Here is a 26,167-nt window from a genome sequence, read left to right as displayed (position 1 = left end):
ACTACCAAAACTGAAACAGGAAGAAATAGAAAATTTGAACAGACCCATAACCAGTAAGGGAACTGAATTAGTAATAAAAAATCTGCCAAAAAACAAGAGTCCAGGGCCAGATGGCTTTCCAGGGGAATTCTACCAAACATTTCAGGAAGAGTTAACACCTATTCTCTTGAAACTGTTCCAAAAAATAGAAATGGAAGGAAAACTTCCAAACACTTTCTATGAAGCCAGCATTACCTTGATTCCAAAACCAGACAGAGACCCCATTAGTCTCTTCAGCAAGTGGTGCTGGGGAAACTGGACAATGACATGCAGAAGAATGAACCTGGACCACTTTCTTACACCAGACACAAAAAGAAACTCTAAATGGATGAAGCACCTAAATGTAAGACAGGAAGCCATCAAAATCCTCAAGGAGAAAGCAAGCAAAAACCTCTTTGATCTTGCCGCAGCAACTTTTTACTCAACACGTCTCTGGAGGCAAGGAAAACAAAAGCAAAAATGAGCTACTGGGACCTCATCAAAATAAAAAGCTTCTGCACAGCGAAGGAAACATCAGCAAAACTAAAAGGCAACCAAAGGAATGGGAGAAGATATTTTCAAATGACATATTAGATAAAGGGTTAGTATCCAAAATCTATAAAGAACTTATCAAACTCACCACCCCAAAAAACAAATAATCCAGTGAAGAAATGGGCAAAAGACATGAATAGACACTTCTCCAAGGAAGACACCCAGATGGCCAACCGACACATGAACAATTGCTCAACATCACTCATCATCAAGGAAATACAAATCAAAACCACAATGAGATACCACCTCACACCTGTCAGAATGGCTAACATTAACAACTCAAGCAACAACAGATGTTAGCGATGATGCGGAGAAAGAGGATCTCTTTTGCATTGTTGGTGGCAATGCAAGCTGGTGCAGTCACTCTGGAAAACAGTATGGAGGGTCCTCAAAAAACTAAAAATAGAACTACCCTACAACCCAGCAATTGCACTACTAGGCATTTATCCAAGGGATACAGGTGTGCTGTTTTGAAGGGACACATGCACCCCCATGTTTATAGCAGCACTATCAACAACAGCCAAAGTATGGAAAGAGCTCAAATGTCCATCGGTGGATGAATGGATAAAGAAGATGTGGTATATATATACAATGGAGTATTACTCGGCAATCAAAAAGAATGAAATCTTGCCATTTGCAACTACATGGATGGAACTGGAGGGTATTATGCTAAGCGAAATTAGTCAGTCAGAGAAACACAAAAATCATATGACTTCACTCCTATGAGGACTTTAAGAGACCAAACAGATGAACATAAGGGAAGGGAAACAAAAATAATGTAAAAACAGGGAAGGGGCAAAACAGAAGAGACTCATAAATATGGAGAACAAACTGAGGGTTGCTGGAGGGGTTGTGGGAGGGGGGATGGGATAAATGGGGAAGGGGCATTAAGGAATCTACTCCTGAAATTATTGTTTCACTATATGCTAACTAATTTGGATGTAAATTTTAAAAAATAAAAAATAGGGGCGCCTGGGTGGCTCAGTCGGTTGAGCATCCAACTTCGGCTCAGGTCCATAATCTCACAGTTTGTCAGTTCGAGCCCTGCGTCGGGCTCTGTGCTGACAGCTCAGAGCCTAGAGCCTGCTTCAGATTCTGTGTTTCCCTCTCTCTCTCTGCCCCTTCCCTGCTCATACTCTGTCTCTCTCTGTCTCCCAAAAATGAATAAACGTTAAAAAAATAAATAAATAAAAAATAAAATTTAAAATTTAAAAATGTTGTCCGCTATATTCCTTCTCTTCACTTGTGAATGGATTCCCTTTCCTGCTTTATCCCTAAATATCTTTCCCTTGACAATACAGATTATATTTCTACATTTTTACACAATTTTTCAGGTACCTACTCTTAGCTACAAGTGGAGAGACTACCAAAGCCAAGTGGAAGTAGGCTTTGTTATGGCCACTACCAAATCATGCTACTTAGTTTTGGTCCTCTGGCAAAGAGTCTAGAAGTTAGATAGAGTCCAACAAGTTCAGGTCCCTTTGAACACCCCAATACCTAAAGAGTTCTGTAATTCAACTCCTTATGGGGATGGGAAAGCATGTGAAATTGCCAAGTCCACCTGCTAAAATAAGTAACTCCCTCTTCCCATGCAGTTATCTCAGTAATAAATACATAATTTACTTATATATTATTATAATTCTGTAGCCATATAATCTATATAACTCAGCGGCATGGTAGTTTCTAGCAGTGAACTTCGACAAAATACATATGAAATTATTCTAGATAACCTCAACCATGCAGAAGTATACAAACCATTCAACGGGACTATCGCCCTTCTCACAGCACCACTGAAGGGTAGTGCTCTGTACTGGTGTTCCTTCCGTCATTTTCAGAGGTTTGTGTGCTATGGTGATGGGTGGGGGATGCTTAATCCATTTGGTACGAAGAGTCATTTTCTGTTTGGACCCCAACGTGGAACTAACGCTTCAGTGTCCCTTACCAGACACGCCCAGTGTAACACATGCCCCATGCCCTCCTGCTTCTGCAGGTTGGGGTGCCACTCTCTGAGACCATGACGCCTGAGCTTGTGGATGACACCGACTCCACTTCTGCACTCACTCAGCCATTCGTCATTCCCAACAGCATCCGCTGCATGCCTGCTCCGGGCCGTTATGGGGACCACTCGGGGGCAGAAGGAAGGCATGGGAGGCATTAGAGCCGCCTAATGTTTGAATCTCTTCCGGACACACATTGGTTTGTATCTCATCACCCACTTGAACTCAAGCATAACTGAGTGACCCTTCGGCCAAGCAAATGTGGCAAGAGGTGATGTGGATCTCTTCTGGACAAAAACCTTAAGACCTCATATGTGGCTCCTCGCATCTTTTTACTCTGCCTCTATAGTTGTGAGAGCCGGGGTAGAGATGGCTGTGCCTCTGTCAGCCTGAATCTCTGTCATTGCCTCAAGCAGAGCCCTCTTGTTGACCCACGGATGGCCAATTAGCACGAGAACTTTTGTATTTCATTTTATTTATTATTATTTTTTTTTAATATTTTTTAAAAAATTTAAATGTGCATCCAAGTTAGGTAGCATATAGCGCAATAGTGATTTCAGGGTAGAATCCAGTGATTCGTCCCCTACATATAACGCCCAGTGCTCATCCCAACGAGTGTCCTCCTTGATGCTCCTTGACCATTTAGCCCATCCCCCCATCCACTAGCAACCCTCAGTTTGTTCTCTATATTTAAGAGTCTCTGGTGTTTTGTCCCCCTCCCTGTTTTTATATTAGTTTTGCTTCCCTTCCCTTATGTTCATCTGTTTCGTATCTTAAATTCCACATGAGTGAAGTCATATGATATTTGTCTTTCTCTAATTTCTCTTAGCATAACACACTCCAGTTCCATCCATATTATTATTTTTTTAATGTTTATTTGAGAGACAGAGAGAGAGAGAGAGAGAGAGAGCATGAGCAGGGGAGGAGCAGAGAGAGAGGGAGAGAGGGAGAATCCAAGGCAGGTTCCAGGCTCTGAGCTGTCGGCACAGAGCCCGACACGGGGCTGGAACTCACAAACTGTGAAATCATGACCTGAGCTGAAATCGGACATTTGACCGACTGAGCCACCCAGGCATCCCATATATGTTCATTTTATTATTGAACGTTTTCCAAATAAGGAACTTCCATAGGTGGTAATAATATCAATACAACAGAAAAAAATCATGTAAAATGGATATTCTTGTTTTTATTTTTTATAAGGCATACTAGTCAAATATATTAGAGAAACAGATCTTAAACCCATCTTTTTTTTTTTTTTTTTAGTTTTCATCTCTTTATTTTCTTGCATAAATGTATCTAACACATACTACAGATTCCCCCCCCCGCCCACTTTCCTTGTCCTATGGAGTCATGGAGAGTGACCTTTATCTGTGTTATTACGTGGGTCACAAGGGCAAGTTCGACCAAGAGTTCCTGCAGTTGTGGTTCCTACCTGACAGGAAATTGAGGTGTGCCAACAACAGCAATTATACAAATGATGTTACGATCAGAAAAAGAGGCTTACGTACATAAATGTGTGCTACGGCCACTGAGGAGAATAATTAATGACAATGAAAAAGCCTGAGAGGACGACGCTTTGTGGCCTCCTGCTGACAGGGTGCGCTGGCAGGAGCTTGAAATTGTCATTGCAAATGAACACGTTTCTTTGACCACATCAAAGATTGGCTCTCATTGATGTCATTCAATCCAAGGATCCAGAAGGCGTCCTGGTGCTTTACTGTCTTGCCCAGGACCTGAAGTGTTTTGTCTTCAGTCTTACTGGATGACACTTCAAGATTAAGCCAGTGTAGGGGCGTCTGGGTGACTCAGTCAGTTAATCGTCTGACTCTTGATTTAGGCTCAGGTCATGATTTCAGTCAAGGTTGTGATATCGAGCCCGATGTCGAGATCTGTGCTAACAGCGAGGAGCCTGCTTGGGCTTCTCTCTCTCCCTTTCTCTCTTCCCCTCCCCTACTGATACTTGCTCTCGCTCTTTAAATAAATAAACGTTTAAAAAAGATTAAGCCAGTGTAGATTGGATACTGGGGTGGACACAAGTTTGTGTGGGGGGGGGGGGGTGGGAGTAGCTGTTTTTAATCATTATCAGGAAATTTTTGTGTCTATCAGGGAAACATTTTATTATAAACTATAAAAGCTTGTTTTTAACAAATACATAACGAAGTGCAAATAACCCCCAATTTGCTTCCTTAACAGTTCTCATAATAATGTCCTGCCCTACTGGACTCTGAACTACTTCCCGCAATTATTTTTCATAAGTTCTAAACTTTAACTAGAAGGCTCAGGATAAAAGGCAAGGCAGCGCCACCCAAACAGCCACTTTGACAGGGTTTCTCGTTGAACCAGGGACTGACCATGACCTGCTGTGAAGGATGGACATCCTGTAATGGATTCACCTTGCTGGTTCTACTTCTACTGGGAATAACCCTCAACGCAATCCCTCTAGTTGTCAACTTAGTTGATGAAGGCCAGTTTCTTCAAAACCCCATCTCTTGCTTTGAGTGGTGGTTCCCAGGAATTATAGGAGCAGGGCTGATGGTGAGTAACGTTTACTTGGCCTGATTTCGAGAAAGGCCTGTCTATTTTACCCAACTTCTAAAGACTTTTAGCCTGATGGTGGGCTACGTCTTGGCTGGGGATGCTGTCAGGAGGAGTGGAATGGTATTAATTTATACTGGCATTAAGTGAAGACCGACAATTTAAGTAAACTGGAGTACAGGCCAGGGGGCTCGGGCAAAAAAAAAAAAATAATTTGATAAAAGTTGGTTGGGTTCGTACCGATCATATTTCTTCACATGTAACGCTGTTCTTTATTGTGTTCAAGATGTTTTGAATCCATTGCCTCAGCTTTCCTTTGCCAATGCTAGTCTCTAAGTATTCACAGGAATATGGGGTGGGAAATGCTACCCATAAAGGGACTCTGGTTAAAGCCAGAGAAATGAGCTTTTGTTTGGATGTGTGTGTTTGTGTGTGTGTGTGTGTGTGTGAATGATGATGATCATGTTACTGCTTCTGGTCTTATCCCAGACTTATATGAAAACACTCGTGGGTCATTAGATATTAAGCTTTAGATAAAAAATCCTCCTTTGGCTGGCACGCTGGATTTGAGACTACTCTGGCACCAGAAAGCCATTTTAGGAAGCATTCCGCCCAAAGTTGATGGTTTCTTTTCCTTTAACATCGTGAGCAATCTGTTCACCTTGTTCTAGGTAGAAAAAGTTACTCAAAGGGCTATTTCTTCCAACCACCATGAGACTTCCCTTCCGGGCTGAGAGAAAGTGATCAATAGTGCTCATCCGCGATGCAACTGCCAATCCTTGTGTCTGCTTTCTGCCCTTCTAGAAGTTTCTCTCCACTTGAATGGCATGAGCTTCCTTGCATCTGCTTAGACCAGCAGCCAGGAGCAGCTAGCTGGTCAAGTGTTGTTTGTTTGTTTGTTTGTTTGTTTTAAGCTTATTTATTTACTTTGAGAGAGAGTGTGTGAGAGAACATGTGCCAAGGGCAGAGAGAGAGAGAACGAGAGACAGAGAGACAGAGAGACAGAGAGAGACAGGGAATCCCAAGCAGATTCCTTGCTGTCAGCACAGAGCCTGATGTGGGGCTCGAACTCACAAACCATGACATCATGACCTGAGCTGAAGTCAGACACTTAACCAACCACGCAGGTGCCCACAGCAGGCCAAGTTTAATTAATGATGGCAATTTCCATGAAAACCCTAAAAGTTCCTAATCCATTAGGATAACTCATGTAACTTTAAATATAAATTGGTTCTATTATAAACCCCGTCCCCATTGAAAAGAATTTCTTGCTAGCATTAATGGAGCCTCAGGTGGTGATAGTGCACAGCTATGTTCTATGTATGCTTATTTTGGTGGGGGGAGAGGGAGAGGAAGAAGAAAGAGGATGAAGACAGAGTGAAAGATGCACAGAGAGTACCGTTAAGCGCCAGCTACTGGGGGGTCACGCTTTACACTAGTTCATTTCATCTAATGATCTGGCCAAGTAGATATTATTACTTGTATTTTGACAGATCAGCACACAGAAGGTTAGGAATGTTAACAAGGTCACATAGTAGGGGTGAAACTCAATTCCAGATGTTTCTGATTCCAAAGGTTTGTTTTCCACCAGTATTAGCACCATCATTCTCAACGACTGTCTCCAACTGACAAAGGGGAAAGATGAAATCCAGAACGTAATTCACACATTTAAGTGGCCAGGAAACTGAAGCATACAGAGGTGACAAAATCTGTGAAGCAGTTCCAGAGGATCTGGACTTCCTGGTTCTACGATTGCACTTGCTTTGTCATCCTCAATAAACATTAATGAGCTACCAGAATCACACAAGGTTATCTCTGTTCCGCAGCATTGTAGAAGGTCATCAAAGCAGCAAACAGCTCCTTGAAAATTTCAACATGTCTCTCACAGACTGAGCTTCAAACTCTAGGCTAGGCTCACAAGCAAACTGGTGGATGATAGAAAGGCTCAGAATGCAGGTACATTTTCCTGATCCTTGGCTATATATAGGACCTGGAAGAATATCTTTTTCAAAGGGAATCGTTCAAAATGTGGATCTCTTACTACACTTGTAAATACAAAGAAACGTTAATAAGGAAGAATTCACTGCCCGTGATAGCACTTTTGTCCTAGTTCTTGAAATCTTTCTAAAATTGCTAAGGTATTTTAAACTTTTTTCAAAAATGGGATTTTGCAGGAAGTAGCTAATAATAAAAACTGTGGAATTCATTATTGATTATTTCATAAAATACACACTCATTTTATAGTTTTATGAGTTACTCAAAAGAGAGGCGAACTTTTTCATCTTTTGAAACCATAGTCAAGAGTAAAGATGTTGCATAATTATTTTCAACCATTATCTCCTAAGTGGAAAAATCGATACGTGTTATTTTTTTCAGGTACTAAAAAAAAAGACTTGAAGTCCATCCTCTAAAAATAGAAAGGTCATTTTATTTTATATGAGTTAGTTGGAAGTCTCATCTTAATCATGCTTACTCATTGAGTGTACTTATTACATAATGGTAATATATTAAATATCATTAATTAACACAGAACAAGTCTTAACAGAGAACAAGTTGTTGAATGCTAAACACATTAGAAAATAATACATATAACAAGAGTTTTCAAAATATAATTTTTGTATTTATGCTGAACTATGGCTTTGTGTGTTATTCTCATATTCAAGTACACAGAAAAATGCCCAAAGTTTGCATTTTATCAGAGTTTCAATGATCTAAAAGCTCTCTTGTACTTCATTTACCAAATCATATACTACCTTACTTCTAAAACTGGATAAAAGTATGTGTTTCTGTAAGAAAAAAATGAACAATACTACTTCTTTCTAAAAACAAAATCTATTGTGGTGCCTGGGTAGCTCAGTCGGTTAAGTGTCTGACTTCAACTCAGGCCATGATCTTGCGGTCCGTGAGTTCAAGCCCCGCATCAGGCTCTGTGCTGACAGCTCGGAGCCTGGAGCTGCTTCAGTTTCTGTGTCTTCCTTTCTCTTTGCCCCTCCCCTCCTCGTGCTCTGTCTCTCTCAAAAATAAACATTTAAAAAAAAATCTATAGAGATTTTTAATTTCACACAAACTCATGCTTAGGAATCGAAGAGAAAGAGTATTCTCATAATTACTAATGATCACAGGAGATTATCTGGAAGATTTATAATTCAGTCACCTATGTACACATATACTTTCACATTTTACTGTCCATAGGCACCTGGCTGGCTCAGCTGGTGGAGCGTGCAACTCTTGATCTCAGGGTTGTGGGTTCAAGCCTGACATGGGATGTAGACATTACTTAAACAAAAATCAAATCAAATCACATTTTACTGTCCATTTCACAAAGAGTCCCTCTAACTCCCAAAACTCTGACTGGGCAAAATGGTTGAAATACAGTGAGTTATTAAGTTACCCATAATCACGTAACAAAGATGTGTTAAGATGTCATGAAGCTGGGGGGGCCTGGGTGGCTTAGTCGGTTGAGCCCCTGGCTCGATTTTGGCTCAGGTCATGATCCCAGGGTTGTGAGATGGAGTTTTGCATCAGGCTCTGCTGACAGTGAAGAGCCTGCTTGGGATTTTCTCTCTCCCTCTCTCTCTCTCTCTCTGTCCCTCCCCGTCTCATGCTCTCTTGTGCTCTCCCTCTCAAAAAAAAAAAAATGTCACGAAGTCAACTGGGTGAGAATTCACATACTGTCAGTCATTGTTATGTTATAAAACACCTTTGCAAGGGAAAAGAATTACGAAAGAAGATGTTCAGCAGCTCTGAAATAAGTTAATCCTCAAGAAAGTTAGTTTAATTTACATCGATAGGGAAAATGGAATGATTTATCCATTTAAGTTGTAACTTAATGTTGTTCCAACTTTAACATATTCATTACATTTCTAAATCAGGGGCTGGGAATTTTGTTCTATAAGGAGCCAGACAGTATTTTAAGCTTTGTGAGCCAGACAGTCTCTCACAATTACTCAACTGTACCATTGATGTGTGAAAGCAGCCGCACAAAACATGTCAGTGAATGAGCATGGCTGTATTCTGATAAAACTTTATTTATAAAAAAAAAGATGGGGGGGGGGGCACAGTGCCGGTTGTGTCCTAAATGATTTGTCCTGAAGTTCAGAAGACAGTATAGCTTATGAATGCAACAAAAGAAGCTTAGTCTATCAATGCTGACACCTATTTGGGGGCTGTTCTAAAAGGAGAAAGGTGGATGGGGGCTTAAAAAGAAGCATCAGGGAAGGAACAGTTAGAAGAGGAGGGAGGGAGGAGCCAAGGGGGTGTGTGGGAGGAAGGATGAAGTGGGACGGGGGTGGGGGAAGGAGGTGAATGGACAGATTCTCTGTAGGAAGAGAGGAGAATTGTCAGGATTGGCCAGGGTGGAATCGTGGTGGAGTCTGGGCTCTGGGGGCATCTGGGTGGCTCAGTTGGTTAAGTGTCCGACTCTTGATTTCAGCATTGATAGCGCAAAGCCTGCTTGAGATTCTCTCTCTCTCTCTCTCTCTCTCTCTCTCTGCCCACCCCTCCCTCTCTCTGCCTCTCTCAGAATAAGAGAATAAATAAAGAGTCTGGGCTCTGGAACCCAAATGTCCAGCTTTGGCTCCCAACTCGTCCACTCTCTTAGGCAAGTCACTCGAACTTTCTGTGTCTCAGTTTTTTCACGGGTAGAATGGGAGTAATAATAGTTCCTACCTCAGAGGATTGTTATGAGGCTGGCATGAACTAAAACATGTTCAGCACCTACAACGGTACCTGGCCCCTTGTTAGAACTCAATAAAACATTAGAAAGCAAGAGTGGAAGGAAAAAAGAGAGAACTACTTTCAGGGCAGCTATGCTGAGAAGGCAGAAAAACCTCATGGCTAACATTTCTTAAGTAGAAGGAAGTAATTCACATGTCGCTCTCCAATGATACAACACTTTTTCCGGGAGGAATTTCTAGTCAGAGCTGCTGACTAGGTAGTCCTAAAAATTTAAGCCTCATCCCGAAAATGCGGCATCATTTCTTACAGCTTTCCTCAGCATTGTGTATCTCCCTCGACACAGAATGCATTATAGACAGGATTCCTGAACATCAGTGTAAAGTGAGATCATTACCCATCATGGACACACGAGCAGAAAGCAGAATGTGGAACCAGAAAGAATGCTCGGATCATAAGCTTGGTAACTAGCTAGACAGTGGTGACCTCGGGGGGTATGAGGAAACTTAGGAAATGGGAGAGGGTGGTGACAGAATTCTTAGTTCCCAACTGCCAGCCCCACAATTTCCTTTCTGGGCGCTTCCCAGATTAACGCATGCGATTTTTGGGAAATTGGATACGTGGTTGTAGATTATAGTAACTTAAAACAAGAAGAAGAAAAAAAAAAAAAGAGAAGAAAAGGGAATTTTGGATGGTGCAAACAATTCTTCCAGGAGCGTTCTTTCCAAAATAATAGATAAATAACTCATTCTATTCCATTTAAAATCCGAGTCTCTCTAAAGATGAGAATAGAGCCAGAATGTAGATGGGAGGGTTTGAAGCCGTTATCCTGAACTCCCTCATCTTTGTGGTTGAAACGGGGACCCCGATATCAGGAGATGTTGCCAAATTTCCCCGTTGGTTCTCTCGAGACTTGATTTCCCACAACTGGGCGGGAGTGGGGATTACTGCTTTTTCATCTGATGAGAAGACATAATGCTCATCCTGCCTGCTGATGTGATTTCCAGGTCATTCCGGCAACAACAATGTCCTTGGCAGCAAGAAAGAGAGCGTGTTGCAACAACAGAATTGGAGTGAGTACAGTCCCGTCGGGGCCAAAGCGCATGAGCAGTTGCTGATGCAGCAGCAAAGCTTCCCAAACCGTCAGTGGCAGGACCACAGGCTTAGCGACGTGCCATTTGCAACGATTACATGATAATATGGGAAGTGTGAAGTTTTTCTTTTTCTGTTTCTTTTTTTCTCTCCCCACAAAAATTTACCTTTGAGGTCCGGTCTTCAGACCTTTCCTCAATCCTCAATCTTCGGTTGTCGCTAAAGGTTTTCAAAGAAAGGGGATTTGTTAAGTCATACCCAGAGCCCCAATCGATTTCATAATTCTCAAATATTTGTTATTTTTTGTGGCGCGTATAAAATACTTTGGGAAAGTGTATCCTCAGTTCTGTTAAAGACTGGCTTGCCACGATCGGGAGAATTGTCCTCATCCAGTATAAAGAAGATAACGGGTTATTTTCTCAAATATGTAGTATGTACCTATTATATACAAAATTGTAGGTAAGCTAAAAGTAAAGGAAGTTAATACTTATTCACCTTCTGTTACTACGCTCAGAACACTTTCAACTCGACAATCTTATTTAATGCTCTCAAAGGCACTAACTGGGAAGTATGATGATCTCTCTTTCATTGACCGAGAAATTGATCCTCAGAGAAAGCAAATAATTTGCCAGCGTAGCCAGTAGGTGAATTTGCATCCAAATCCATCAGACTCCGAAATTCACAATCTCTACACCATTTATGCTGTGACCATTGCTATTAAGTAACACCGAGGGCTTTCAATAATCTCTAAGGAAGGGGGTCAATTAATAAACAAGCAGTCACTAAATATTCCTGGCTGAGCTGGCTCCCAGAGATTCAGTATTTTTCAAAAATACCCTAGGTGATTCTAATTTTGATCCCAGGGGTGAGAACCAGTTTTTAAAAGCATACATATCTATATCTGTATTACATATTTATATCCATAACAGAAAATTTATATTTTTAAAGAATTTTTTTTCAACGTTTATTTATTTTTGGGACAGAGAGAGACAGAGCATGAACGGGGGAGGGGGCAGAGAGAGAGGGAGACACAGAATCCGAAGCAGGCTCCAGGCTCTGAGCCATCAGCACAGAGCCCGACACGGGGCTCGAACTCACGGACCGCGAGATCGTGACCTGGCTGAAATCGGACGCTTAACCGACTGCGCCACCCAGGCGCCCCTATTGTACTTACATTCTTAAGAAAGACACTTGAGATATTTCTAAATCCCTGAACGCCAAAATGTCAGAACACTTATCTAGATTTTTCTCTCCAATCATATTTCCATTAGGAATCTTTTGTTCCCCCACATATCCTTTAATGGCAAATTAGTCTTTTCAACGATCATTTTTCTTTGTCCTTGGAGGGCAGTGAGTTCAGAATAACCAAGACGCCTTTCACGCAGGTGTTGGGCTTAACACACCAGGCTTTGCTCCCCCACACCGTGCTTGAAGATCACTGGAAGTCATGCTTCAGCAACATTACAGATTATTACGTGCCAACGAGCTGCAGGAACTCTGGAGCGCCAAGGCGGTGGTGGAGGAGGGGCGTGTTGAATAATACTGCTCATGTTCTATCAATAATAGTGAGGCTGGCTACTTAATTAAAATTCCCAGCTTACATTGACTAGATGCAATAGTGTTCCTAAGCACTTTTCTCACTTGGTGGCAGCTATGGGAAGCCCGCGTTTAAGTCAGACCAGGCATCTTCCAAGTCTAGAAAAGACCAAAGCATCATAAAAGTGAGAAAGGCTGGATCTTGGGGTGGGAGATGGGGTCACCAAGGCTAGGCTTCTGTATTAACTGTTCCTACTATCTCCCCCAATTCAACTGTTCCTTGCTCCTTCCCTTTGTCACTTCTTGATTTTGTTTCCAAATGCTTTGGTTTTGCTGAGTCATTTAAATGAACCCCGACTCGGGCAAATTCAGATCCCCAGAGTCACTTTTCTAAAGCCAGGCCCCTCTGTAGCGATGAGAAGTCAGAAATAATAAATGACCTAAAACATCAACTGCGCACTTCTTGATGAGCAAGTGAAGCATCTTGCACAGGCCACAGTAGTACAGAAGAATCCGGATTGGAATTGACTCCAAATCCATCATTCTTCGCTTTCGGCTGGAAGGATTTTGGTGTCGTGATTAAAACCCGAGCACTAGGGGCGCCTGGGTGGCGCAGTCGGTTAAGCGGCCGACTTCAGCCAGGTCACGATCTCGCGGTCCGAGAGTTCGAGCCCCGTGTCAGGCTCTGGGCGGATGGCTCAGAGCCTGGAGCCTGTTTCCGATTCTGTGTCTCGCTCTCTCTCTCTGCCCCTCCCCCGTTCATGCTCTGTCTCTCTCTGTCCCCCCAAAAATAAATAAGCGTTAAAAAAAAAATTAAAAAAAAAAAAACCAAAAACCCGCGCACTAGCATTTCCGTGAGATCCTGACAAGTTCACCAACCTCCCTGAATTATAGTTTTCTCATCCATGAAGTGGGAATAATAGTATCTATCTCTTGGGGGGTTATTTTTTTTTTTTAATTTTTTTTTTAATTTTTTTTTTCAACGTTTATTTATTTTTGGGACAGAGAGAGACAGAGCATGAACGGGGGAGGGGCAGAGAGAGAGGGAGACACAGAATCGGAAACAGGCTCCAGGCTCTGAGCTATCAGCCCAGAGCCTGACGCGGGGCTCGAACACACGGACCGCGAGATCATGACCTGGCTGAAGTCGGACGCTTAACCGACTGCGCCACCCAGGCGCCCCTCTTGGGGGGTTATTGAAAGGGCTAAATGATATATGTAAAGCCCAACATCCCACAACATACACTATGTAGGTAACCACTTATTCTGCTTACGCATTAGGTCTCCTAAACCCTCTAGGAGTGGCAATATTATCACATCAAAGGAAAAGGACATGTACTCCTTCATTTCTGTAGACTTTAAGTCGTGATTATCATTGACTAACAACTTCACTGAAACAATATGGAGCTTCTTTTTGGAAAAGGTAGACCTATACAAACTTTCACTTGGGCCATAACATTTCCTATGGGCAAATTTCACACTTTTTTCTCCTTTCTCTGGCTCTCGTTCATGAAATGAAAGATGCTTAAAGGCTTATAATCTTTGTCTCGAGCACAGTATGGTTCTCCAAGGGGGGGCAGTTCTGCCCCCGTCAAGGTGACCTTCAGCAATGTCCAGGACACTTTTGGTTGTCAACAATTTGGAGCCGGGTTGGTGTTGGCGGGCGGTAGGAGGAATGCTACTAGTATCTAAACCCTGTTCGAACACTACACTGTTGACTGATCTCTGCACAATGCAGGGCCACTCACAGCATCAGGACCAAATCTGGATGAAAGATTTGGGGGTCAGGAGACCAGACACCAAAATGTGTGTGCTTAAGATGTAGTCAAGGCTCTGTGAAGTAGAAAGTACACAGAACGGGGAGAAGGTACCAGATTTCAGTGGTCCCTTGAAACGGAAAAGCCTCCGGTATACAAAAGCGCAGAGTTCCCAGAGACAGTGGCAAGCCCCACAACCTTTTCGTGAGTCTAATCAAATGGCAGGGACGTCACCCTCTTTGTTCTTTTATAATTCCGACCTAAGCAAACCGAGATCTTAAGACCTGGGGCTGCGGGGTGGCCGGGGAACAGCAGCAGTTGAACCGAAGCGTGTGCGTGATGCTGAGACTTGAAACAGACCGGGAGCAAACGTGTAAGAACATATGCCGGTCGGCGCCTCCTTTGTTTTCCAGATGCTTCTGTCATCACTTCTGAATGTGATCACAGTCATCGGTGCTGTGTACTGCATGTTAGTATCTCTCCGGGCTCTCTCGGAAGGCCCTCTCATTTGTAACTCTCAAGTGAACAGCACTTCCAGCTGTGAATTTTCATTCAACAACTTAAGGTGAGTCACCTGATTTTCACGGATTGTCTTACATGCTGCAGCTAGTTACACGAGAAGAGTGTGGTGTTGACATGGGGCCCACGTTGTTCTTTGATGGCGCGGCTGGGACACACACTCTTAGGGACTTAGCACGTTTTCCCCGATTGGCACAATCTCACAGAAACGGAGGAACCACTACGTTCAGAATGCTTTGGGGGTGATCTTGTCTAAAAGGAGTAGTTGCCTCAGGTGGCTCATCCTGGTCTTTTAAAAATCTGTGGCTGCATAGGTGTATGTGTATCCAGAATTCCGAGAAATATACGCCAGAAATTTAGCTTTGATCTTTGGAGAATGGTAACGGAAGATGCCCTGGGGAAGTGAAGGGAGCACTGACTTTCTACACTTCTGAGCTAACTAAATGTCTTAAGTCTTTTTTTTTTTTTATTTTTTTTATTTTTTTATTTTTGGGACAGAGAGAGACAGAGCATGAACGGGGGAGGGGCAGAGAGAGAGGGAGACACAGAATCGAAAACAGGCTCCAGGCTCTGAGCCATCAGCCCAGAGCCCAACGCGGGGCTCGAACTCACGGACTGCGAGATCGTGACCTGGCTGAAGTCGGACGCTTAACCGACTGCACCACCCAGGCGCCCCGTAAATGTCTTAAGTCTTAAGCGTATGTTACCTTTATAATTTAAAAAGTTGACTAAAAACACAATACATAAAATCTAGAACCTTCCTTATAAGCCCTAAAAGAAACAAAGCAGTCAAAAGATTCATGCACTTACTATAAATATACTGTAGGCACGGGAATGAATCCACTTTAACGCCTACAGCCACACCACTGAAGTTACTTGTAAATGGCTCATTTTAGTCTTGTAAGATGGTTCTGTGCCTGAATCTAAGCACTGAATTTGTAAAACTGGAAGAACAGAACAACCTAATCCATCAGTTACCTATATGTTCCTCAGTTTGGAAAATAATCAGAATTCACTTTTGGAATTATGTGAAAAACAATTTCCCCCTCATTTCCTCTTATCTTGCTACATTAAAAAATAAAGATCTCTTGGGGGCACCTGGGTGGCTTAGTCGGTTGAGCCTCCAACTTCGGCTCAGGTCATGATCTCACAGTTCATGAGTTCCAAGCCCCACATCAGGCTCCGTGCTGACAGCTCAGAGCCTGGAGCCTGCTTCAGATTTTGTGTCTCCCTCTCTCTTTGCCCCTCCCCTGCTTGCCCTCTGTCTCTCTCTCCAAAATAAACATTAAACATTTTTTTAAATAAAAAACAAAAATCTCTCAAAATTTGCAGACTGCAGTTGCCGTGAATCAAAATTCAAAAAAATTCCGTTTCCTAACAGATCCGAAGTTTAAAATCAGAGATTGTAAGCACAGGTGCTGTGCACATTTAGTCCTTCGGAGAGGACAAGTCAGCATGCACCAGGCTAAGCTCTGCAGATAAGAGTCACTCTAGTTGGGGACACAGACAGTTACAGAGAGTAAACAGTTACAAGAGCGATCCTACACTTGCTGGCAAACCGCAGAAAGCACACGCCTATTCTATGCGCTGGAAATACTGTCATCTTCCCCGGATAAATGTCAGCTTTGGGATCCAGAAATGCAAACTTTCCAAGAACACTTAGCCTTACTCCATAGTAAACTGAGGAAACATCATCTTAGGACGGTTCGTGTTAGGGCTAGAAGCTCTCATTTTCCAGACCTGGTTACAGTGGGCACGGATGGATCGTAATCAGACATACTGAACATGCCTTTTGTCAGTAGAAGTTGCACATCTCGTTTAAGAGCAGATACATCATTGCAGTTTTGCACGAAGGAATGAGCTCCACGAAAGAGGTGCCTCCTTGATTTGTATGTCTTTAGCAAGTAGAACGCCTATATAATTAGGTTGAACCACAGGAGATGAATATTCAACCATTTCTGACATAGCAAATTTCATATGGTTCAACCTAAGAGCAGGCGCTATAGAATGATGGGCTATATAATCAACGTAAGTTTTGTAGCTATCAGAGTACACGGACACATGACCAGAAACCTCGAACTTAGCTATAGTTTTTGGGCACAGTATTTCAAAGTAGTTGTGTTGTGTGTGTGTTTTAATGTTTATTTATTATTGAGAGAGAGAGACAGAGCATGAGCATGGGAGGGGGAGAGAGAGAGGGAGACACAGAATCGGAAGCAGGCTCCAGGCTCTGAGCTCTCAGCACAGAGCCCGACGCGGGGCTCGAACTCACAAACCGTGAGATCACGACCTCAGCCAAAGTTGACGGTTAACCGACCGAGCCACCCAGGCGCCCCTCAAGGTACTTGTGTTTTATTATACTGTCCTTTTCTGTGAGTGTAAGAAACAGCACAATGCTGCATTCTTTCTTCATGGTGATACTCCTGAACATCTTCTCTCGTTTCTTGCGTTTCAGCAACATCCATCCAGAATCCTTCAATCTACAGTGGTTCTTCAGAGAGTCCTGCATGGCTCCTGCTGAGGTCACCGATCCCACCCTCAGTGGTACCAGGGCCAGTGATGGTGGACGCTATAGCTTGAACTTCAGTTCTAAAGAAAACAAACACAGGACGATCCATTTTTCAGTGTTCTTGGGCCTGCTGCTTGTGGGGATTCTCGAGCTCATGTGTGGGCTCAGTCAGATGGCCATCGGTCTTCTCGGCTGTCTGTGTGGAGTCACTAAGCGGAGAAGTAGGATTGTGTAGTTTTGTGGCAATCAGGTGGGAATATTAGCGGTTTGAATCATCTGAGGATCGCGTTTAAAAGACACTCTTTCAGAAGTTCAATAGTGGAATGCTGTCTAGGAAGCTACAGGAGTCTTTTTAGGCCAAAAGTCACCTTTGAGGTGGTTAAAAAAGAAAAAAAAAATCAGCCTTTCACGTATCAAGCAAGAGCAATCATCAGTGGTTGACTTGGAGGAAAGGCGGAGAGAAGTTTTCAGTTTGTTTTGTAGCTTTCGGTACTTCTGTACTATTTGAATTTTTAAGGACTATATTCTTGTGTGTGGAGGGAGAAGGGAACGAGGGGGAAGGAAAAGGGGGTGGGGAGGGAGGGAGGACAGGAAGGAACAGTTGTCCTGGAAGTGAAAATATAGAATTTGTTTTACTGTATTTCTCTATACTTGAAATAAAAAAAAAAGAATAAACAGATAACCTGAATGTTTTTAGACCTAATTTCTAGCTCACAATATGGGGAAGAGGACACACTAAGACAAACCCCAAAGGTAGGGCATTGAACAGACAACAGCCCCGTTTTCAACAAGATAATGTACAGGAGAATAAAAGGCATGATGGGCAGAGGGTGTTACTCTAGATTAAGATTTCAATGAAACGCATCTTGCGGACTCTATCAGGGATAACTGGGGAGACATGTACAAGGATTGGTTTGGGGGGCAATGCCTGGAGGGCTCAGCCGGTGAGTGTGTGACTCTTGATCTGGGAGTTGTGAGTGCGAGACCCACGTTGGGCGTAGAGATTACTTAAAAAAATAAATAGGGGGCACCTGGGTGGTGCAGTCAGTTAAGCCTCCTATTCTTGATTTCAGCTCAGGTCATGATCACACGGTTCTTGAGAGTGAGCCCCATGCCAGGTTCTGCGCGGACAGGCTGCTTGGGATTCTCTCTCTCTTGAACCCTCCCCTCCCCTACTCATGCTCTCAAAATAAACATTAATAGATACGTAGATGGATGGATAAAGAAATAAATAAGAATTGGTTTCAGTGATGTTCTTAAACAATTATTGCTAATATTTTTAGGCGTGACAATGGTTTAATGGTTATACAGAAAATGTTCTTGTTTTTGAAGAAATGTAGATTTATATGAGTGTTCTTATTTTTATTATTTTTTAAAATGTTTATTCATTTTTGAGAGAGAGAGAGAGAGAGCACGAGCAGGGGAGGGGCAGAGAGAGAGAGGGAGACACAGAATCTGAAGCAGGCTTCGGGCTCTGAGCTGTCAGCACAGAATCCAATATAGGGCTTGAACCCATAAACCGCAAGATCACGACCTGAGCCAAAGTTGGACGCGTAACTGACTGAGTCACCCAGGTACCCCCGTGAATGTTCTTATTTTTTTAAAAAATGTATATGTACATGTTTGGGGGGAAATGTCATGTTTTTAAAATACTTCAGCCAAAAAATGAAGCAATGGAAAAATGTTAATTGTTATATTTAGGTGACAGGTGTAGCGCAATCCATTCATTCTTCTCTTTTCCCATTTGTATTCTTTCACACTTGAAAATAAATGCCTAGAAAAAAAACCAGTGTTTCAAAAGCGGCTTTCTATATATGCCAGTCTTTAAGAGACACGATAACAAAACCATGCATGTACCATATTAAAATGTTGTAAGACAGATAAAACTAAAAATCCCATTTTCTGAATGTGATCATTCCTGCATTCGATTTCAATTATGTATGTTTACTGGGCTTCAGGTTCTAGAAATAATTTTCAATACCTATATTATAGCCGTCCCCATCCCCAACTGGTAACATCAAGAACACACAGGCATTTCTTTCTGGTTCTGTCTGCTGCATAAAGACCCTCTCCCCACGCCCCCACATACGCTTATTTATCGTTAAGGTCTGGCTTTAGTATCTCCTACTCCAGAAAGCCTTCCCAGGGTGCAGGATTCCAACCAAGGTAGCACTCATCAAATCATGGTCATCATACCTGTCACAACGGAACGCAAATGTTGTGCGTCTGTGTCTGCCGGAAAATGTAAGAGAACAGGAACTGTGTCGTTCTCAACCACTTAGCTCCTTCTCGCTTAGCTCTTTCTTAGCTCTCGTTAGCTCTTTCTCGCTTCGGAGCCTTATCAGGGCCGGTCCCCTGCCCAGCCCCCGGCCCCCACTCATATTCTCCGACTGCACCCTCTTCATTCTTAAGATTGCAGCACAACCAAAAACAAACAAACAAACAAATAAATAAAATCAAAATAAAAAAAATAAAAAAAATCACTGTACTTGCAAAAAAAAAAAAAAAGATTTCTGCACAACCATCAACTTGTTCTCAGGGGCCTTCCCTTACCACCTAACGAAGATTTCCCTTGACTCTCCCTTTTAGCATTCCATCACCGATACTACTCATCACGATGGCAACAGCACTTTTATTTGTGGCTTCTTACGTTTCACTCCCCACCCCCTCCCCCCCCCTGCCCCCCAACACCATATGCTCCATGGGTACCGAGATACGTCTCTTTTATTCACTCCTGGTATCCTCAGTAGCAAGTACAGTGCCTGATACAAGGTGGGGCCGTTGTAAATATTTTGTTGAGTGAACAAGTGGGTCTTACCTTTCGTACTCAGCTTTCAGGGAGAGTCAATGCTGACTGAATGAGCGTCAACCTGCTAATTGCCATAAAATTAGGACACAAGTAAAACGAACCTGACTGCTCACCGGACCGGACAGTACAAGGGTCAGCGGTGGTGAGCAGAATCTTCTCATCACCCCGGAGATGGGTGGGATGACCCCAGTTCTCCACAGGGTCACGAAGACAGAGACTTAAGCCTCTCGTTTGAGAGCAAAAGAAAGCATGGTTGGCAGTACTCGTGGCTATTTGAGTCTTGTGGGAACGACTCCCTTGGATTACACGCCGACAGCAAAGACCACCTGAGGTTAAGCATCTTTTGGGGACCATGCCATCTCTGTCCTGGTATCTACACTTACACATGCATGTATGTAACACACACACGTAGTCACTCACAAAGCTCACCCATTCTTTTCCACTTCATCCCGTGTTCAATCTTGTTTTGGAGTCTTTAAACTTTTTTTTGGCTGTATCCACAGCAAAACGCTCTCCTCTCCCTTATCCTTCAGCGTATATCCCAAGTTCCTCTTCAATAAAATTTTATTTTTTACTTATTTTTAATATATTTTGAGAGAGAGAGAGAGAGAGCGAGCGAGCAAATAGGGGAGGGGCAGAGAGTGGGAGACAGAATCCCAAGCAGGTTCTGTGCTGCCACGGCAGGGCCAGGTGTGGGCCTCGAACTCCCAAACCGTGAGATCATGACCTGAGAGGAAATCAAGAGTCAGATGCTTAACCAACTGAGCCACCCAGGCACCCCTCCGGAAGATCATTTTATAATCCTCTAATTGTTTAAAGAGGCTTACCCCCTCCTTCTCCATGGGACGGTCAACTCCTTACAGACGGTCAGAGCCTGCGGCCTTCTTGCTTGTACCCGCTTACCGCAGGGGTCAGGGCGTGCACACGCGAGTGTCTACTTCGTGACACAGTAACACGTTGTAAGTAAATAGCAGTTATGGTGAATTAAACCTTATTTGAGTTTGAGGCCCAGGAAAGACAGTGCAATTTCAGTATCACTATAATTGAGACGCTAGAAAACAGACATTCACTCAAGAAAGGAAGGAGAGCTCTCTGGCGAACACATTTTCATAAAATTACCCCTCAAAGTGTAAATAACCTGCTACTGCATCGACAAGGATTCCCAGAAGTAGGAAAAAAAACCCCAACAACAACCTACCACCCACCTCTGAACAGTGCTCTGAAGGCAGTGGAACCTGCTCACTGTACTAGAGCGTGGGGCTGACCCTCTATACGCCTGGCCCTGACTACACTCCTGCCACTTTCCCTGCACCAGGAATCCTTTCCTCATTCTCTGCTTGTTGAAATCACTACGTGTATATGCATGCATTTCGAGGCTCAGCTCAAATATCTAAGAAGTGTTTCTTGACCCTCCTGACCAGGAATGAATTTGTTCCTCTCAACTCCAAATCCACCTTCTTACAGTGGTGAGCAACCTCCAGGCGAGGGAGGCTGGCATAATGGAGCTTGGCTTTGGAGTGATTCAAGTGCTTCTATAGTTTTTAGATCTGTGACAAGGCAAAAGCTGGATGGTAAGTTGATTTCCCATCTTCCCTTTCCCTGGGGGGGGGGGGTTGTCTTTTGAGGTCCCAGCTTCATGCAGGAATCCTGTGCCCAAGACATGGAACTGTTATCTCCTGCCCCCTGCACAGCCACTAAAGGAGAAAGTTCTAGGTCTCCAGGATTTGGTAAAAATCAACAGGGGAAAAAAAACCCAGCTTTTGTGTTGATCTCCTGGAATGCCTCCTTGTATTTCATTTTTGGCCCAAGCAGAATCCTTTTCATGCCTGTCCAGCAAAAGAAGTACTAATTTTATCCATCGTTTTTTATCATTTTTGTGGTTTCAACTGGATCACTCAGAAATTACCTGTGACACACACACACACACACACACACACACACACAGAGCTAGAATTAATATAATCACATCATTAGGCTATTATAAAAGTCAGAAGATTTTCATAGGTTAAAAAAAAATTTGTCATCAAACTCATGATAAATTCTAGGAAGAGAAGAATGCTTCCTTCAAGTATCTTTTTGTTTTTTGTTTTAAATGTTTATTTGTTGGGGCGCCTGGGTGGCTCAGTCGGTTAAACGTCTGACTTCAGCTCAGGTCACGATCTCGCGGTCCGTGAGTTCGAGCCCCGCGTCGGGCTCTGGGCTGACGGCTCAGAGCCTGGAGCCTGCTTCCGATTCTGTGTCTCCCTCTCTCTCTGCCCCTCCCCTGTTCATGCTCTCTCAATGTCCCAAAAATAAATAAAAAAGTTAAAAAAAAATTTTTTTAAATAAATGTTTATTTGTTTTTGAGTGAGAGAGAGAGAGAGAGAGAGAGAGACAGAGACAGAGACAGAGAATCCCAAGCAGGCTCCACACTGTCAGCGCAGAGCCCAATATGGAGCTCAAACTCACGAACTGCAAGATGATGACCAGAGCCGAAATCAAGAGTTGGATACTTAGATGACTGAGCCATCCAGGCGCCCTCCCAAGTCAGGTGCCCTCCTGCCACCACCTCCCCCCCCCCCGGTATTTTATTTTGGAAGGATGGGGGAGAAACAAGAACACAAACATTAAATACATCTATCTAAGGAATTTCCTTCAACTGCCTTTCCTGAAATTGATGGCCTGGGTAGAAAGATATTGAAGACATGTGGAGAGCCCCACGTCTAATTAAAATCCTATCTGTTTCTGAACGCAAAACAGGGATGAAAAACTGGGAGAGCTACAGGGTCTCAGGATTTAGTTTCACTGGTGCATTTAAATCCCCTGAGATCGTGCATCTTGGCTAAAAACTACAACAGGAAAAGCAGACACAACTCAAGTTGTTTTCATCTGAACCACTTTACAGATCCTGCGACTTGCATAACCACCTGTAATGCGACCAGCGCCTCCCGCTGCCGGGATGGAGACCCGAAAGGAAGCACGGGAGGTCCTTGCTACCTGCAAAGTCATTACTTGCATTTCCTGCTCCTGGGGCGGGAAGACTTATGTTCATTAACGGTAATATGATAGAAGACATCGCTCACGGCACAGCAGGATGAAATAAAACTTTTTGACAGACAACCGTTGCTTTCGTTGACAGTTTATTAAATACACTACATTTGTACCTTATTCTGTGGTTTTTTAAATCATTCACACGGGGCTTAGTAAAAACATACTTTATAGAAAACCATCTGCAAAATTAAAATAAAAATAAGAATGCACATTTTACACATGTATTAGATAAACTGCTGGAAATGTCAGGAATTATTTTAACGAAGGTGACTGTAAAACATGAGGCGCCTTGACTTCATTAAACCTGACACCAGACCATGACTATGGAAGCGTGAACGCTCAAGTGTGGATGCCAAAATGTCTATTGACGGAACTGTTTCACTTAATCGCGTTTGAGAAACAGGACAAAATAAAGGACTCGTCTTCTTTTACAGACACTTCTCTAAATCCGCTCACTATGCACTCTCTTTCCCGTTCGGAGAATTAATTGTGCGGACTGATGAGGCAAAAATCATTTCCCTTAAAGAAAAACAAACTAGAGCCTATTTACAAAACATGCAAAGGGAGAATGTGAAGTGTGCGCGTGTTACTGCAGAACTGCTCGACAGTGACCACAGCGGAGGGAGAGAATGGGCCTTTACTTCCCCAAGTTATCAGCCCTTCCCCCCTCCTTTCTGGAAGAAATACACGGGCAGGGCACGGACTATAAAACGGCATACAATGCAAACACAGAAACAGAGAAGTTTGCAAGTTCTTTATGTTTCCAGCTGTTGAGACAGAATTTTCCAGAGCCGAGGTTACCTCTAGCGGCGAAACCAGAGCCAGCTGTTAAGCAGCCAGAACGCTACAGTAATCGAATACATGACCATTTCTCTCTTGGCGCGCTCTTTGTTCTCCTCTTCTAGAAGTTGTAGACGTCTATTTAGTTTGATTATCTACGTGAAAAACAAACAACGACAACAAACCAAATAGAAGCTTTAGTGCAAGGAGGAATTAGAGTCTCAGGAAGTAGCAGGACTTGTCAAAAGAATTCTGATAAACACGTGGAGCAAAATGAACCCTATATAGAAAAAACGTCACCCGAGACAGCTTCAATTCCGAGATAATCTCCCCTTCCCTTCTCCAAATTTCTAAGTCAGAAAAGAGTATATTTTCCGTCCTTCCTCGATTAAGTGTGAGGTGAGGAAACCGTTGCACGCTGACAGCTAATTCCGACAGGGGGGACCAAGCACACACCGAGGCAGGTGCAGCACAGCAGGATGAACTCCTGTCTCTGCTCCTTCTACAAGCTTCTGTCCCTCGGCCTCAGTTGCTCATCTTTAACCTGCGTTAACTGCCTTCCCTGTCCGCTGAGCTCCTGATGGGATCTCCTAACAGCCTACTGTGGCGGGCCCTGTGCTCTGTCACCCGGACCCTTCAAGGGCTGAAAGGCTAGGCATTCTCTCGTTGACAGCACTGCCCTCGGCTGCTGATCCCTACCACAGATAGCCCTGGGCTGAACGACTGCCCTGCCCAAGCATATGCTCCCTTCCTGGGGCAGCTGCGTGCGTCCAGTAACTGGTTCACAATGGGGTTCAAGGCCCAGGCCTCCCGCTCCACCCGACCTCAGGCCCCTCGTGAGGCTGGCCACGTGCAGACACCGCAGCCCAACACTCCCCTCGTGCCCCATCCTGCTTCCTCTCCTTCCCCTGCAGGTGGTAACTGCAGGAGCACTCCCGGGGCAGGCTTCTGTGCCAACCTGCAACCCACAATCTGCTTTCTGTGTAAAAACACAATGAGCTCTGTAGAGCACTATGAATGCTCTATGGGATTACGATCATTATGTTAGAGAAGGTGAAGGAAGAGATTTTCACAGAATGTGGAACCCTTAGCATTTTGAGGACCGAGAACTCCAACCTGGAGGGGTGGGAGGGGGGCGGTGGGAATGGGAGTCTACGGACAGTGATGCAGAGATAACCATTTTCACAACCCGGAAAGGAACGTCACTTTTTAATCAGTGCTGAGGAGCCATTTTTCTCTTAGGGCCAGTGAAAAAAAGATAAATAAATAAAGTGCTTAGAGTTAATCACCTTTTCCCAACCACTCGCAACGAGAGGGGCTTATTTGGTGCCACGGGATGCTGTGTTCTTACACTAAACGATCCATCTTATCGTCAATGAAAAAAACAGGCATTGATCGTGAGTCGTTACGATATTTTTATCTGGGCAGCAACAACACCAAGGCCGCTTTTTAATATGGAGAGTGGATTACATTTTCTCTCTTGAAGCCAGGCGGCCCACGGGTTCCCCATCCCTGGATGAATGGAGTACAGGCCGGTGGGTTTCCAAATTGGCAACGGACCAAGGGAGCTTCCCCTGCCGCCGGGGTCACAGATGTGAACTCTGTAGAACCTTCTCGCGATGCGGTGCTTGCGCCTGGTCTCAGAAGCTCGGTTTCCCACCTGGCTTTCTACTACTTGTCACAGGACGTGTGTGACCTGTTTACAATGACTCGATCTTTGTCTGCTACTAGTTCAGCCTCTAAGCTAAGGATCGAATGGATGTTGTTACAACCCCGAAGCTCCTGCTGTACTCTCAGAAAGCAAGGCTGTTGGTCTGACTGTGAATTCTACGACAAATGCCAGAGAAACTCCCTTTCTTCAGCAGGCAAGGTATAAATAAATAAATATGCGTGAGACCTTCTGACACAGCATCCATTTAGTAAATAAACGAGACTCACGATAAAAAAAAGCAGTATTTGTTTCATATTATCGTTATGTTGAATCTTTAAAACGATATTGACTGATTCTAATGCTAAGATATTTAGTTTCTTGACCTTAGAAATTCTTTCATTCACGTCTCCTCTACGCCTATTCGGCACAGACACAATTACAACACTGACTGCGCCTTCTCCACGTGTGTGTGTCTGTGTGATTCTAGAGGCCGTGGGACCCGCATATTAAAAATGTGCATATGCAACCGCACTTGCAAGGCAGGACTTATTACAGAACACAAGAAATCTGTTCATAGAGGCGCTGCGCAAACTGGAAGCAGTGGCTTCCAAAGCGGAACTCTCCAACATCGTACCACAGGTCCCCAAGGTGACTTCCACATTTCAAAAAGTCAAACAAGCAGTCCAGTGGCTACGCTGGTTGGCTAAA

The 26,167-nt window shown here is 43.6% G+C and overlaps 2 protein-coding genes and 1 pseudogene across 18 annotated transcripts in view; 2 read left to right on the top strand and 1 right to left on the bottom strand.

Annotated features, from left to right (window-relative positions):
• The first annotated feature begins 3,914 nt into the window (after nt 1–3,914).
• On the top strand, nt 3,915–4,357 carry LOC122481859 (annotated as a pseudogene).
• Nucleotides 4,358–4,919: 562 nt separating this feature from the next.
• Nucleotides 4,920–17,424, top strand: TM4SF20 (transmembrane 4 L six family member 20). Its single transcript, XM_043578034.1, has 4 exons — nt 4,920–5,102; nt 10,784–10,849; nt 14,575–14,726; nt 17,136–17,424. The coding sequence occupies exons 1-4, from the start codon at nt 4,920–4,922 to the stop codon at nt 17,422–17,424; spliced, it is 690 nt and encodes a 229-aa protein (XP_043433969.1).
• Nucleotides 17,425–23,100: 5,676 nt separating this feature from the next.
• Nucleotides 23,101–26,167, bottom strand: part of MFF (mitochondrial fission factor) — a 35,555-nt gene continuing 32,488 nt past the window's right edge. For all 17 annotated transcript variants that reach the window (XM_043578030.1, XM_043578032.1, XM_043578028.1 and 14 more), the window contains one exon: nt 23,101–23,963. In XM_043578030.1, coding sequence (XP_043433965.1) covers nt 23,832–23,963 — 132 coding nt within the window. In that variant the 3' untranslated portion in view covers nt 23,101–23,831. The remainder of the gene's footprint in view (nt 23,964–26,167) is intronic.

Source organism: Prionailurus bengalensis, chromosome C1 (genome assembly GCF_016509475.1).
Source record: "Prionailurus bengalensis isolate Pbe53 chromosome C1, Fcat_Pben_1.1_paternal_pri, whole genome shotgun sequence".
NCBI classification, from domain to species: Eukaryota; Metazoa; Chordata; class Mammalia; order Carnivora; family Felidae; genus Prionailurus; species Prionailurus bengalensis.
This window is presented reverse-complemented; position numbering and strand designations above follow the sequence as displayed.